Source organism: Phyllobates terribilis, unplaced genomic scaffold (assembly GCF_046119375.1).
Source record: "Phyllobates terribilis strain yellow unplaced genomic scaffold, ASM4611937v1 Scaffold_5__5_contigs__length_657084704, whole genome shotgun sequence".
NCBI classification, from domain to species: domain Eukaryota; kingdom Metazoa; phylum Chordata; class Amphibia; order Anura; family Dendrobatidae; genus Phyllobates; species Phyllobates terribilis.
In genome coordinates, this window is record NW_027362765.1 from 32,674,992 (window position 1) to 32,689,663 (window position 14,672).

Sequence of the window (14,672 nt, forward strand, 5' to 3'; positions counted from 1 at the left end):
GGGTTTAAAACCCAGCGCTGGATACCTTCTCTCTTATTTCTCCGGCATCATGATGAGCATACTGGGCTAAGTATCCACCCTTTACCCCTGCATTAACCCCTTACATATTTATATCATTAACCCCTTTTGAATATATAGATTTATAACTCCTTGATTTCTATATAGGGACAGTTAGTGTTAGGTAGGTGACCTGCTGTTGGATGTGGGTGATTAGGTACCGCGGGCGGAAAATATTTATATTTGTGTTTTGACAAAGAACGCTGTTTGGCGTTGGAAACGCGTTGCTATGTGAATTTCCATGTACCTTGTGACCTCATCAGATTTTAAAATGATGTAATAAAAACTTGGAATTTTTTAATATAACTTTTTGGAGCTGGAATTTTTCACTTTTTTGCAAGAGTATTGCTACACCTCCCAAAAATACCCAACTTTTCTGCCTCCCTTTTCTTTCTAACACCCAATCTTAGTGATCTGCCATTTATCAGTCTCTTTCAATCCACAATCTCTGTGAACAAACGTCTTTAACTTTTCTATATTACAATAATAAACATGTTCATATTACAAATTACTATTTACATATATGATCCGTTCCTTCATTTTTGGAACGGCTGGGATAAGATTATTTATTAAGAGACTGCTCTACAGAAATATTAGGGTACAGCACCATCACATATTATATACAGAAGATAGCGCTATCTCCATAGTTTTTTATACAAGGACATACTGTATAGATCATATTTAGATAGTTTCTATTATTCTCAAACGTTCTTTGTATGAACAAGATCAGTGAGTCTCGTTATACTGAGTAGAGAAGCTCCAGGGACAAAGACCCCATCTCTTACTAACAAGTATCCAGCCTCAGAACCCAGATTCTCCCACTTTTGGCTCTAGAATTTAGAATAAATAAATTTCTCATACAATAAAGGAAAGAAAACCTCCGGAAACTCACAGAATCAAGAAAAAATTTTTTCAAACGTGAATTTTATTAAATCAACTTGTGTAAAGCAGAAATAATATCCAATGTTTCAGCCCATATGGCCTTTATCAAGAATATCTCTAAGCAGATAAAAAAAAGTGGTATATATCACTAAACAATACAACATAACATCAATAATGAGTGCAAACAGAAACATTTTTTCAGAAGAGATTATAATCAGTTAGGCATAAAGGATACATTTTAACCTATGACATTTTATCTCATATAAAACGTTAATAGACATGTGTAAATTGATCTGAGATTCTCAAAAATAACTTTGCGGAAGCGGATGTCATTCAGGTGTATTATATTAGTAGCAGTCTATCTCTGTGGGGAAAAAATAAGGGGGGAACTAAATTAAAATATGACAGACATAATGTGCATGATATCATTACTGGAAAAAGTCAGAAAAGTCCCCAATATCTAAGTTATGTTCCACACTAAACAGCCCAGAATTAAATGAATGACAATGAAGATAACCATAGAAAGCAGTGAAAGGAAAACTAGAGTAAAGTGCAGATAAATGTATAAGGTGCTGTATGTCGGTGTTTGACTGGAGATGGCTTGTGTTAACACACTACGTGATACCCCCAAAAGTGAACCCCCGGCTTAATATAGGAAACCGGGGCGGTGTTGGTGACATCGCATATCCGCGTCACTGAGAGTCAGCTGGAGTGAAGTGTGTCTGCGTGCAGGCACAGTGATGGGAGAGGCCGGAAAGCTCAGAGAAAAGCTGAATGTGGGAGGAATGTGTGTGCATGCACAGTGAGTTAGAGGTGCAGTAATGAAAGCGGCCGAAAAGATCAGAGGAGTGCCAAGTGTGAAAGAGACAAGCATGCATGTATAATGAGACAAAGGGTGAAGGGGAACATGCTGTGAAAGTATCTAGCAACAAAAGAATATAATGTGAATAGATCGAAGGGGAAAAGAGATGAAATGAATGAGTAAGTGAAAAGGATGAAAGAAAAGCAAAAAAAAGAGATGGGGAGAACAAAAAAGGGGAGGGGGGTGCGTGAAAAAAAGGAGAAAGGGAAGAAAGAATGGAGACAGAACACAGGGGTGTTGAATACCTGAACTACCACTAGGTGAAGTGTAAAGACAGACAGCCAGAGAGACAGAGACTCTAGCTGTGTCTCTGTCTGTCTCCATCTGTCTGTGGCTGTCTCTCTCCCTCCCTAGCTGTCTATCTGTCTCTCTGTCTGTCTCTACGATGAGGAATATACTTTTGCTTTGGGGCGGGCCTGTGGCCAGGTCTTTTCTTGCTGATGAGTACCAAGGAAAGACACTGCCTACAGTCCCGCACCGAAGCACGAGAATCTCATAAACTCAAAACTGCAAACACTGATTACACAAGAACCACAAGATGTATTTCTTCACCTCAGGTATCATTTAATCAGTGCAGCAACTCCAACATGATAATGCCTGTAGTTTACTTAGCAAAATCCTGCTGACAGGTTTCCTTTAAACTTTTGTAACAACCATTGTAGGTTCAAGTCCTTAAAGTCTAATGGGAATCTACTGACTTCATTCCCTAGATATTTATATTGTTATACGGATTGGATGTGAACACTAAACATCAGTGAGGAATGATCTAACAGATCAACAGGTAATAGAACCAACTTATGCCAGTGCATTGTCAGCTTGGAAAGCTTTTCAAACCAATCTATCTGGTGCTCTGTGGCATAGAAATTCACATTTTCCCCTCACGATTGACAGCGCCATGGAGAGATTGGAATCCGCCCCCATAACTGGACAGGAAGCCAAGAGTACAAAATAAAAAGGCAACTCCCACTTCCTATTTCAATGTGGTTTCCTGTCCTTTGGATGTAGGGGCATTGAGCACACGGTTGGAGCAGCTGTGAATCACAGAACACCATAGCGTGTTCTATAGCAACCTCTAGTAACAATGGCAGTGGGTATAGGGGCACAGTTGGGCGCTGAAATGCTAGCATCAGTTTGGGAGAATCTACATTTAATGCTTCAATACCTACTTATGTTTGTTGTCTGGCCTACAGTCCTGTGCTGCAGTTCTATCTATGGACATAATTTTCTTTCTATTCAACTGCTTTGCTTTTATTTCTGATAGGTTTTAAACTCATGTAAAGTTGCATTATTATTGGCACCTATGAAGTTTAAGTACATCATGTGAAATATCTCCAGAAAAAAATGAATCAAGTGATACTGTTTTTTTTGTATAGAGCACTTGTGTTAAATACAAAATAGCAAATGATAAACAATAATTTAAAACAAAAAACAATGGGAGGGAAAAATAGAAAAACTTAAAGCTTGCTGTGTCACATGTTATTGCCACATTTACATTAATTTAATATGGAAACACATTTTGACTCACCTGTGGTAAATCACAAAAGAGATTCACCTGTGATTGTCGATGCCCATGTGACATGAATTAGCCAATGAATGATGACTTCAGTGTTTTAAAAAGCAACATGGTAGGCCCTGTTCCTTTGTCACATTGGTGAAGACAAAGGAGCTGTCTGAGGACATCAGAACTGCTATTATTAGAAAACACAAGACTTCTAAAGGGTATGGGGCCACCTCCAAAGACCTCGGTATCTGTTTCAACAGTGTGCGAAGTTATTAAGAAGTTTGCCAAGCCATGGAATCTCCCTGGATGTGGGGGAAAGATGAAAATTAACAAGAGATGTCTTTGAAGGTTGGTGCGAATGGTGGAAAAAACACCAAACATCCAACGACCTGAAGACCAACTTGTAACAGTCTGTGGTCATGGTTTCAACAAGTACCATACGCCACACACTAAACCAAACAGAGTTTTATGGGCAAAGGCCAAGTAAGAAACCATTGCTGAAGAAAAGACATAAAAAGGAACAACTGATCTTTGCCAAAGAGTACCTTGACAAACCACAATCCTTTTGGGAAAATGTTCTGTGGACAGATGAAACAAAAATACAGCTTTTTGGCAATGCAAAGCAACAGTTTGTTTACAAACGGCGTAATGAAGCTTATAAGGAAAAGAACACCTTATCAACAGTTAAGCATGGTGGAAGATCCACAATGCTGTTGGGTTGCTTTGCTGTGTCTGGTACTGGAGACCTTGCTGTATCACAAGAATCATGAAATCAGAGAATTATCAAGAGATTTTAGATCGAAATGTCCTAACCAGTGTAAGAAAACTTGGTTTGAGTCGAAGATCATGGATCCTCCAACAAGACAATGACCCAAATCACACATCCAAAAGTACACAGGAATAGTTTAAAATGAAAAAATTAACTGTTTTAAAATGACCAGCAATGAGTCTTGACCTCAATCCCTTTTAAAATCTTTGGGGTGAGTTGAAATTTGCCATTGGGAAAAAGAACCATGCAAACATTCAAGAGCTTGAACAAACTGCAAGGGAAGAGTGGGAGAAAATTCCAGCTGAAAAGTGCAATAAGCTTATAGATGACTACAAGAAACGTTTGGAGGCTGTCAGCAATGCCAAAGGGTGTGCAACCAATTATTAATTAAGGGTGCATTTATTGCTGCACATGCTGTTTATTCTGTTTGTTTGTTTTTTAATTGCAACATGGAAGTTGAAAAACAATGTTTTGTTGTATTACTTTGGACCACTAATTAAAAAATCCTGAGGATATAACTTTGGTACATTTCCATTTACTTTCTGAAGATATTGTAGTCTATGAAAAAAATGAAGGGGTGCCAAAAATGGTGAGCAGCACTATAGAGACTTGTGATTCTCGCATGTCATGCGGCCTTGTGATTCTTGCATGTCTTGCAGCCTGGCTTGTTACCTGCATTCTCGTTTAGGTGCTGTGGCTTGGTTGGTTAAAGAGCCTGCCTTGTCAACAGATCCTACATTCGAATTTAAGTCATGTCTGGCCTCATGTTGTGTGTGTTGAGCCTGCCGTCCCATTCTGGCTTCATGTCTTGTGCGTTGGGAATGCCGCATCATGCCAAGCCTCATGTCTTGTGTTTTAGGCTGGCCGCCTCCGCTAGGGCCTTATGTCTCATGTTTGGCATGCCACCTCATGTCTCGTGTTTGGCCTGCCTGAAGGTTTTCCGGCCGTTTTGTAGTTGTTGAATAGCCTACCACCTCAGGTCTAAGGGTTTCTTCGTCTGCCTCTGCCTCACAGCATGACTTGATGGGGCCTTCGGTGGTCTGCATTTAACATCTATGTCCCAGTTTGACCTCTTGTTAGGAGGTGTAAATAATTGCGCTAATCAGAATGAAACCATTGCAAGTCCAGTGTGGGGAGTATCAAAACAGACTGGTTGACTTTTAGCTTGGCACAATGTCTATGTCCCAGTTATCCTTCCTCATGGACTTAGTCATGGTTGTGATAAGTCAAATGAAATCATTGTAAGTCCAGTTAATCTTCAGGATCTGCAGTTATAATTTGGACTGGTTGGCATTTAATTTGGTTATTCATTTAGGTTCCAGATTATTCTTCTAGTGGGATTTGTAGTTTAGACATGGCTAAGCTGAAGAAAGCCAGTGTAAGTCCAGTTGATCCATCCGGTCTTGTGTCACAAGATGGACTGCTAAACATTTAAGTTGATGCTGCGCTAAGCTGAATAAAACCACCCTAAGTCTAGTTAAGGCTCCTAGTTGGAGTCACAAAATGGCTTTCTGGATGCTAAGTGATTAAACTCTCAATGCCCTAATCTACCTTACTGGGATGAAGTGGTAAGATGAACTTGATTGTGCCAAGTCGCGCGACACTACACCGGTCTGCCCTCTTAATGGAGTTGCGAGTTTGGTCTGATAAACCATTAATTACCCCAATCTCTCCTCCTGGTATGAAGTGGTAAGATGAATTGATGGTGTCGAGTCCGGCAGCACTATACCGGTCTGCCCTCCTAATGAAGGTGCGAGTTGGAGTCGCCGGTATGGGGCTGATAAACCATCAGTATCCCAGTCTATCCTAATTAGAGCAACAAAAAATCCCGAAGGCATATTGCTCAGAAACACACAATCTGTGCCACTGACTGTGTGCAGCTATAAGCACAAAACCCCAAAGACATGTATAACACCAAAAAAAGGGAGTTTTTCAAATAGGATAAAAATGTGTAATAAACTTTATTAACAATTTAAGCAAGACAATACATATAAAAAGAGACGTGGACCGGAGGGTTAGGAAAATAGCAGCAGGGCACTGGCCAGACCAGGGAGAGCTTCAGAGATCACATAATATAAGTGCTGACAAAAAGCAGCAGGCACAAATAACATAAGTGATTCAAACATTTAGCATGGCACCTTAATGAATATATAATGTCATAAATACGTATTAGCCATGGTAAATTGTAATGCAGTCACTTGTAGCTCAAGTTGATGTCAGCAATGGTAACAACAGCATGAAATCAATGAAAATAACAAAGCTTACCCTGGGTGGCAACAGTGCCTGGAAAATAGAGTATGAACCGCTTCCCAACGCGCGTTTCACGTGTAGTATGGACGGCTTTATCAAGGGAAGGTAAACTAGTGTGGCAAAAGGACCTTAAAATACCCAGGTGGGCGCTCACGTGGTGCACCACGTGACCAACAAACCACCAATGGCATCGGGTGTACGGCGCGTGCGCACGGAGCCGGACAGGTCCCGCAGCAGCTGCACGGCGGTCATTTCCGGGAGCGCGCAGCAAGAAGCTGCGCGGTCACAAAGGGGAAAACGTCGGGCGCTGCAGCGGTCCAGGGTAAGCTTTGTTATTTTAATTGATTTCATGCTGTTATTACCATTGCTGACGTCAACTTGAGCTACAAGTGACTGCATTACAATTTACCATGGCTAATACGTATTTATGACATTATATATTCATTAAGGTGCCATGCTAAATGTTTGAATCGCTTATGTTATTTGTGCCTGCTGCTTTTTGTCAGCACTTATATTATGTGATCTCTGAAGCTGGCCAGTGCCCTGCTGCTATTTTCCTAACCCTCCGGTCCACGTCTCTTTTTATATGTATTGTCTTGCTTAAATTAATTGTTAATAAAGTTTATTACACATTTTTATCCTATTTGAAAAACTCCTTTTTTTTTGGTGTTCTACTATCCTAATTAGAGTTGCACGACAGACATGGTTGTACCGGATCTTGTGACAATATTGCAAGACTAGTGTAGCCTCCTGGTTGAAGTTGGAAAATGCACTTCTGGAAAATTATGTCGGTAAAGCCATTCTACCCAATAATTATTTAGAATTGAAGGAATAAAACTGGCCGATTGAAATATTCAGTCAATGCGCTTTTGGTTTGATAAAACGGCAACTCTGCAAAGAACCTATAAGGAGAGGAATCGATGGATGAGTTAAAATGTCCCCTTACCTGTCAGACTCCTGTGGCGTAGGAGGAACATCTTCGCCAGTCAAGCGAATGCTTTTGCAGAGGTAAGACCACTGATTATTACTCAAGAACAAGATGATACGTCCATAAGGAACATGGTTGAGGGAACGCGGTTGTAATACTTTGGTTTAAGACCAAATAAGCTTTGACCAATGCCATATGATGTCTATATCTCTTTCTCACTGAGTCACTTTCTCATGTTGGGGGGTGTAGAAGTGGTGTATCATAGGAGTGATGGTTATCACTTGGTTTTCTTTGCTCAATAACTAAACTATTTTGCATTTAACTGTTTTCAACTAACAATCTTCATGGTTGGATTGTATTATTAGCATCCATTTAAGTTGCAGAATTGATGTCATTATAGAGAATAGGATAAATTCTATCATCTCTAAAGGAATGTTTGATTGTGGCTCTTCTTTATATTGAAAAGCTCAGATCTGTTTTGTTTTTTTGCCTGTTCTAGTTGTATCATCTCTTAATACTTGGCTAAGATGCGGTAACCAGAAATTCTCTTAAAATGGAAGTTTCGAACTACAGCTGCCCGTTTCAGCTTCAATAAATTTCTTAAAGAACGACTTAACATTACATCCTAAGGGACACACCAAAAAAAAAATCATTAAAGCCAGATTACAATAAAGAACTAAATATTTCTTCTGGTTTCTGGAACCCCTTTGGCATTTTGGAATGCTCAATCTACACTTGATAGCACAGAGTTGGGTAGATATTTTGAACCAGTTGGTGATCATTGACAGTATAATGGTTTATTACAGTTCAGATCTTGGCCTTAGAGGGGGCCTTACTTCAATGGAAAATGTCCTCCTGAGTCAATACTTGTAGGACCACCTTTTGCTTCAATTACTGCTGCAGGTCTTTTGGGGTCTGTCTCTACCAGCTTTGCACATCCAGAGGTGATATTTTTGCCTATTCTTCTTTGCACACTCGCTCTCGCTCAATGAGATTGTTTGGAGACGTCTGTGAACAGCAATTTTCAAGCCTAGTCACAGATTTTCAACAGGATTTCGGTCTGGATTGTGACTGGACCATTCACAAACATGAATACGCTTTAATCTAAACCATCCATTGTAGCTCTTGCAGTATGTTTAGGGTCCTTTGTCCTGCTGGAAGGTGAACCTATGCACTGACATCACCAGACTTAGGAACAATCAATCAAAAAGGAATAGTTGTGTTTCCAAATATGACTGTGATTGGATGTTGCTCAGCCCTGATGACTCGGGTTAACAGTGTCACACACAAGGAGGCAAAACAACAGATCGTACAGCTTAGATGTTATACACTGTTATCATTCATTTGCCTGTAGGAGCCTGGGATCAGCTGTGTCAGCTGTTTTTTTACGTCCATGTGCGATCGTTTTTATACCACTTCATTAAACATTGTATATGATCAAATACAGTTTTCTGGGTTCATAATAAAAATCTATAGGATGCCACTCTGATTGTACGTGTGGCATCCGATTTATTTTTTTTGTCACACCTATAGACTTGAATGTGTGAGTTTCGTCCGGGACTCGGATGAAAGTCATACAGAGTGCGTTTTTTTTTCTTACACCAAATTGGTCTGAGAAAAAAAAATCTTCGCTGCCTCATTGAATAACATTAAAAATTGGATAGCAGATGTCAGATTTATATGCTCGTCTGTGTGAGCCCTAAATCTGAGAGCAGCATAATATAGAGCAAGAGAGCCTGATTTCAGGGATGTGTCACTTATTAGGCTGTGTGTTGCATATTCAATACAATCAGTATTTTATCAGCAAGAGATTATCACTGCCTGATTGCTCTCACGTGTATGCTAGTCAGACAAATTTAAATAACTCCGCCCCAAGACTGAAACATTCTCTCTCTCTCATTATTCTGGCATTTGGCAAATATTAAAAATTATGGTAATCCTACTTGACCTAAAACAGGAAAGGTTTATTCTGATTTCATGTCAGATATTGAGAAAAACATGCATATGTGTCTTTTTAGTGCATGTAAACTTCTGGTTTCAACTGTATGTATGTCTATATATTGTAATGCAGCGGCTTGCGGCATTACTGTAATGGTCCAGGGTGTGTTTTGGCAGACCATGTACCTCCCCCTCAGGTGACTGATCACATGACTGTGACATCAGCACAGGTCCTGTGCACACAGAAGGACTGATCACTTGACTGTGACATCAGCACAGGTCCTGTGTGTGCACTGGAGGATATATAAACCCTGGTGCTTTTGAGACAGTGTGAAAGGCGTGAGGCCTGTTCCCTTTGTGGGACACCGTTAGAGTGTGAGGCCTAGTGAAGCCTGGTGAAGCCTGGAAGGCAGAGGCTGGATGTTAGGTGTGAAAACATACCAGTAGCCTTTGAAGGTGCGAGGGCTGGAGACCCCCATCTGGCAAGCCGTAAAGCCACAGCGGTGGCAGAACAAATCTGACTGAAGCAGCTAAAACTCAGCAAAGGTAAAACACTGCGTTATATGGACATTGATATGTGACTTTGCTGAAGGCTATAACTGGGGCCAAGTGGGCCTGTCTGCCACTTGAAAGGCTCCTGGACACTATACGTGAAATATGTCGGCGAGCCACTGAGTTGGACTCGGTTATAAGCAGTTATGAAGAGTAATAAACTGCTGGATTGTGAAATACTGGAAAAAGTGGCTAGTGTGCTTTAATTGACCCGGTGCAGCGAGTGTCCCCCAGCATGATGACTAGCGCTGCCTTACAATATATATACACGGCTCAAAAAAATAATGGGAACACTTAAACAACAGAATATAACTCCAAGTAAATCAACTTATGTGAAATCAAACTGGCAACTTAGGAAGCAACACTGATTAACAATCAATTTCACATGCTGTTGTGCAAATGGAATAGACAATAGATGGAAATTATTGGCAATTATCAAGACACCCTCAATAAAGGAGTGTTTCTGCAGGTGGGGACCACAGACCACATCTCAGTACCAATGCTTTCTGGCTGATGTTTTGGTCACTTTTGAATGTTGGTTTTGCTTTCACACTCTTAGTAGCATGAGACAGACTCTACAACCCACAGAAGTTGTTCAGATAGTGCAGCTCATCCAGGATGGCACATCAATGCGGGCTGTGGCAAGAAGGTTTGCTGTGTCTGTCAGCATAGTGTCCAGAGGCTGGAGGAGCTACCAGGAGACAGGCCAGTACACCAGGAGATGTGGAGGGGGCCGTAGGAGGGCAACAACCCAGCAGCAGGACCGTTACCTCCTCCTTTGTGTAAGGAGGAACAAGAGGAGCACTGCCAGAGCACTGCAAAATGATCTCCAGCAGGCCACAAATGTGCATGTGTCTGCACAAACGGTTAGAAACCGACTCCATGAGGGTGGTATGAGGGCCTGACGTGTACAGATGGGGGTTGTGCTCACAGCCCAACACCATGCAGGACGCTTGGCATTTGCCACAGAACACTAGGATTGGCAAAGTCGTCACTGGCGCCCTGTGCTCTTCATAGATGAAAGCAGGTTCACACTGAGCACATGTGACAGACGTGACAGAGTCTGGAGACGCCGTGGAAAGCGATCTGCTGCCTGCAACATCCTTCAGCATGACCAGTTTGGCAGTGGGTCAGTAATGGTGTGGGGTGGCATTTCTTTGGAGGGCCGCACAGCCCTCCATGTGCTCGCCAGAGGTAGCCTGACTGCCATTAGGTACCGAGATGAGATCCTCAGACCCCTTGTGAGACCATATGCTGGTGCGGTTGGCCCTGGGTTTCTCCTAATGCAGGACAATGCCAGACCTCATGTGGCTGGAGTGTGTCAGCAGTTCCTGCAAGATGAAGGCATTGAAGCTATGGACTGGTCCGCCTGTTCCCCAGACCTGAATCCGATTGAGCACATCTGGGACATCATGTCTCGCTCCATCCACCAACATCACGTAGCACCACAGACTGAGGAGATCCCACAGGAGACCAGCCGCAACCTCATCAGGAGCATGCCCAGGCATTGTAGGGAGGTCATACAGGCACGTGGAGGCATACACAATACTGAGCCTCATTTTGACTTGTTTTAAGGACATTACATCAAAGTTGGATCAGCCTGTAGTGTGTTTTTCCACTTTAATTTTGGGGGTGACTCCAAATCCAGGCCTCCATTGGTTAATAAATTTGATTTCCATTAATGATTTTTGTGTGATTTTGTTGTCAGCACATTCAACTTTGTACAGAACAAAGTATTGAATGAAAATATTTCATTCATTCAGATCTAGGATGTGTTATTTGAGTGTTCCCTTTATTTTTTTGAGCAGTGTATATATGTGTGTGTGTGTATGTATGTATGTATGTATATATATATATATATATATATATATGTATATATATATATATAATGTATATTAGTACAGACCAAAAGTTTGGACAGACCTTCTCATTTAAAGATTTTTCTGTATTTTCATGACTTTGAAAATTGTACATTCACACTGAAGGCATCAAAACTATGAATTAACACATGTGGAATTATATACTTAACAAAAAAGTGTGAAACAACTGAAAATATGTCTTATATTCTAGGTTCTTCAAAGTAGCCACCTTTTGCTTTGATGACTGCTTTGCACACTCTGGCATTCTCTTGATGAGCTTCAAGAGGTAGTCACCGGAAATGGTTTTCACTTCACAGGTGTGCCCTTCCAGGTTTAATAAGTGGGATTTCTTGCCTTATAAATGGGGTTGGGACCATCAGTTGTGTTGTGCAGAAGTCAGGTGGATACACAGCTGATAGTCCTACTGAACAGACTGTTAGAATTTGTATTATGGCAAGAAAAAAGCAGCTAAGTAAAGAAAAACGAGTGGCCATCATTACTTTAAGAAATGAAGGTCAGTCAGTCCGAAAAATTGGGCAAACTTTGAAAGTGTCCCCGAGTGCAGTTGCATAAACCATCAAGCGCTACAAAGAAACTGGCTCACATGAGGACCACCCCAGGAAAGGAAGACCAAGAGTCACCTCTGCTTCTGAGGATAAGTTTATCCGAGTCACCAGCCTCAGAAATCGCAGGTTAACAGCAGCTCAGATTAGAGACCAGGTCAATGCCACACAGAGTTCTAGCAGCAGACACATCTCTACAACAACTGTTAAGAGGAGACTTTGTGCAGCAGGCCTTCATGGTAAAATAGCTGCTAGGAAACCACTGCTAAGGACAGGCAACAAGCAGAAGAGACTTGTTTGGGCTAAAGAACACAAGGAATGGACATTAGACCAGTGGAAATCTGTGCTTTGGTCTGATGAGTCCAAATTTGAGATCTTTGGTTCCAACCACCGTGTCTTTGTGCGACGCAGAAAAGGTGAACGGATGGACTCTACATGCCTGGTTCCCAACGTGAAGCATGGAGGAGGAGGTGTGATGGTGTGGGGGTGCTTTGCTGGTGACACTGTTGGGGATTTATTCAAAATTGAAGGCATACTGAACCAGCATGGCTACCACAGCATCTTGCAGCGGCATGCTATTCCATCCGGTTTGCGTTTAGTTGGACCATCATTTATTTTTCAACAGGACAATGACCCCAAATACACCTCCAGGCTGTGTAAGGGCTATTTGACCAAGAAGGAGAGTGATGGGGTGCTACGCCAGATGACCAGGCCTCCACAGTCCCCAGACCTGAACCCAATCAAGATGGTTTAGGGTGAGCTGGACCGCAGAGTGAAGGCAAAAGGGCCAACAAGTGCTAAGCATCTCTGGGAACTCCTTCAAGATTGTTGAAAGACCATTTCCGGTGACTACCTCTTGAAGCTCATCAAGAGAATGCCAAGAGTGTGCAAAGAAGTCATCAAAGCAAAAATGGCTACTTTGAAGAACCTAGAATATAAGACATATTTTCAGTTGTTTCATACTTTTTTGTTAAGTATATAATTCCACATGTGTTAATTCATAGTTTTGATGCCTTCAGTGTGAATGTACAATTTTCATAGTTATGAAAATACAGTAAAATCTTTAAATGAGGTGTGTCCAAACTTTTGGTCTGTACTGTATATATATACACATGTGTGTTTTAAAATATTTTTATTAAGTTTTCAATTAACAAAACTGTAAATACTTTATGTATTATATTATACAGAGTGGTAATTGTAGATATAACATATGTGAGTTATTATCATATAATACAGATATATCTATGCAATATGTTTTAATCACAGATTTACAAGGAAAGAACATAAAATTGGGGAAAGGGGAAAAACAGACAACATAAAAGGAACTTACAGCATAATCATACAAATTGGTTAACCAAAAGGGTAATACATTACTTTTAACATCCCGAATTCTTATGAAGAGTATCATAGCCTAAGTTTCGGAACTACATTCAGTTAGTGAATTAAACAAAATGATATAAATACACCGTTATTGAATCAGAATTCAAAAATTGTAGTTCCACAATGTTATTGGAGTGTCAAGAAATTAAGTTTGGCATAAAGTTTTGCGACCAAATATCCCATTTAAATTTATATTTATTCAAGTCCTTCTGTCTATGGGCTATATTGTATTCATAGATATTGTGGATAGAAACTCTGTCTATTACATCTGCTATGGTTGGAACTTCAACTTGTTTCCAACGTGAAGCTATCAACAATTTAGTAGTTATTAAAATGTGACAAATTATGTGCCTTAGATTGTTGGGGAAAGTATCTATACCAAGCAGCAGAAGAACCAATTGTGGATTAAGGGAAATTCATAAGCTAGTGAGGTTTTTAATAAGGTTTCTAACCTCTATCCAAAGATTATTGAGCTTAGGACAACCCCAGAAAATATGTGAGAGGGTCCCCATCTTCCCGCAACCCCTTCAAAAGTCGGATGATGTCGATGGTGAGATTTGATAAATTCTCTCCGGTGTCCAGTACCATCTAGACAAGATCTTACAGTGGGACTCATGTAGAGAAACACACAGAGTGTTCGAGTAATTGATGTCTAGAGATGAAGGGAGTAGTGATATGTCTATTTGAACTTGGAGTTCTTTTTCCCAAGTTATTATGTTTTTAGTCTTTAGTAGTTCAATGTCATCACTGTAAATCCTATACAGACGGTTTGTCACCCATTTGGGGCTATCGAAGGGTTTAGATAAAAGGTCAAAAATGAATTGGGGAAGAGAAAAAAGAATGTTTTTTGAAGTCAGGAATAATTGTAATTTTAACCATGTCGAAATTTCTTTGTTAGGTAAAGTATATTTATCCTGGAGGGATTGAAAAGTAATAAGATTATTATCCAGAATTATATCTTGGATTACTGAGATACCCAATTCCAAACATGTACTCAATTTCAGCTTAGCGATTAAAATTTCTAAAATTTGGATTGGAAGAGAATTAAGCTGCAAATCTTTAAATTTTGACTTTGTTTTTTTGAGCAGATTTCTCCAGACGGTGATAACTGCCTTAAGTGTCTGAAAATTT

At 40.5% G+C, this 14,672-nt stretch overlaps 1 protein-coding gene across 1 annotated transcript in view; it reads left to right on the plus strand.

Moving 5' to 3' along the window:
• LOC141271406 (uncharacterized) overlaps positions 1–14,672 on the plus strand; it is a 128,220-nt gene that overhangs the window by 53,056 nt on the left and 60,492 nt on the right. Inside the window, exons 17-18 of the mRNA XM_073681492.1 lie at positions 5,260–5,312; positions 5,387–5,449. Coding sequence (XP_073537593.1) covers positions 5,260–5,312; positions 5,387–5,449 — 116 coding nt within the window. The remainder of the gene's footprint in view (positions 1–5,259; positions 5,313–5,386; positions 5,450–14,672) is intronic.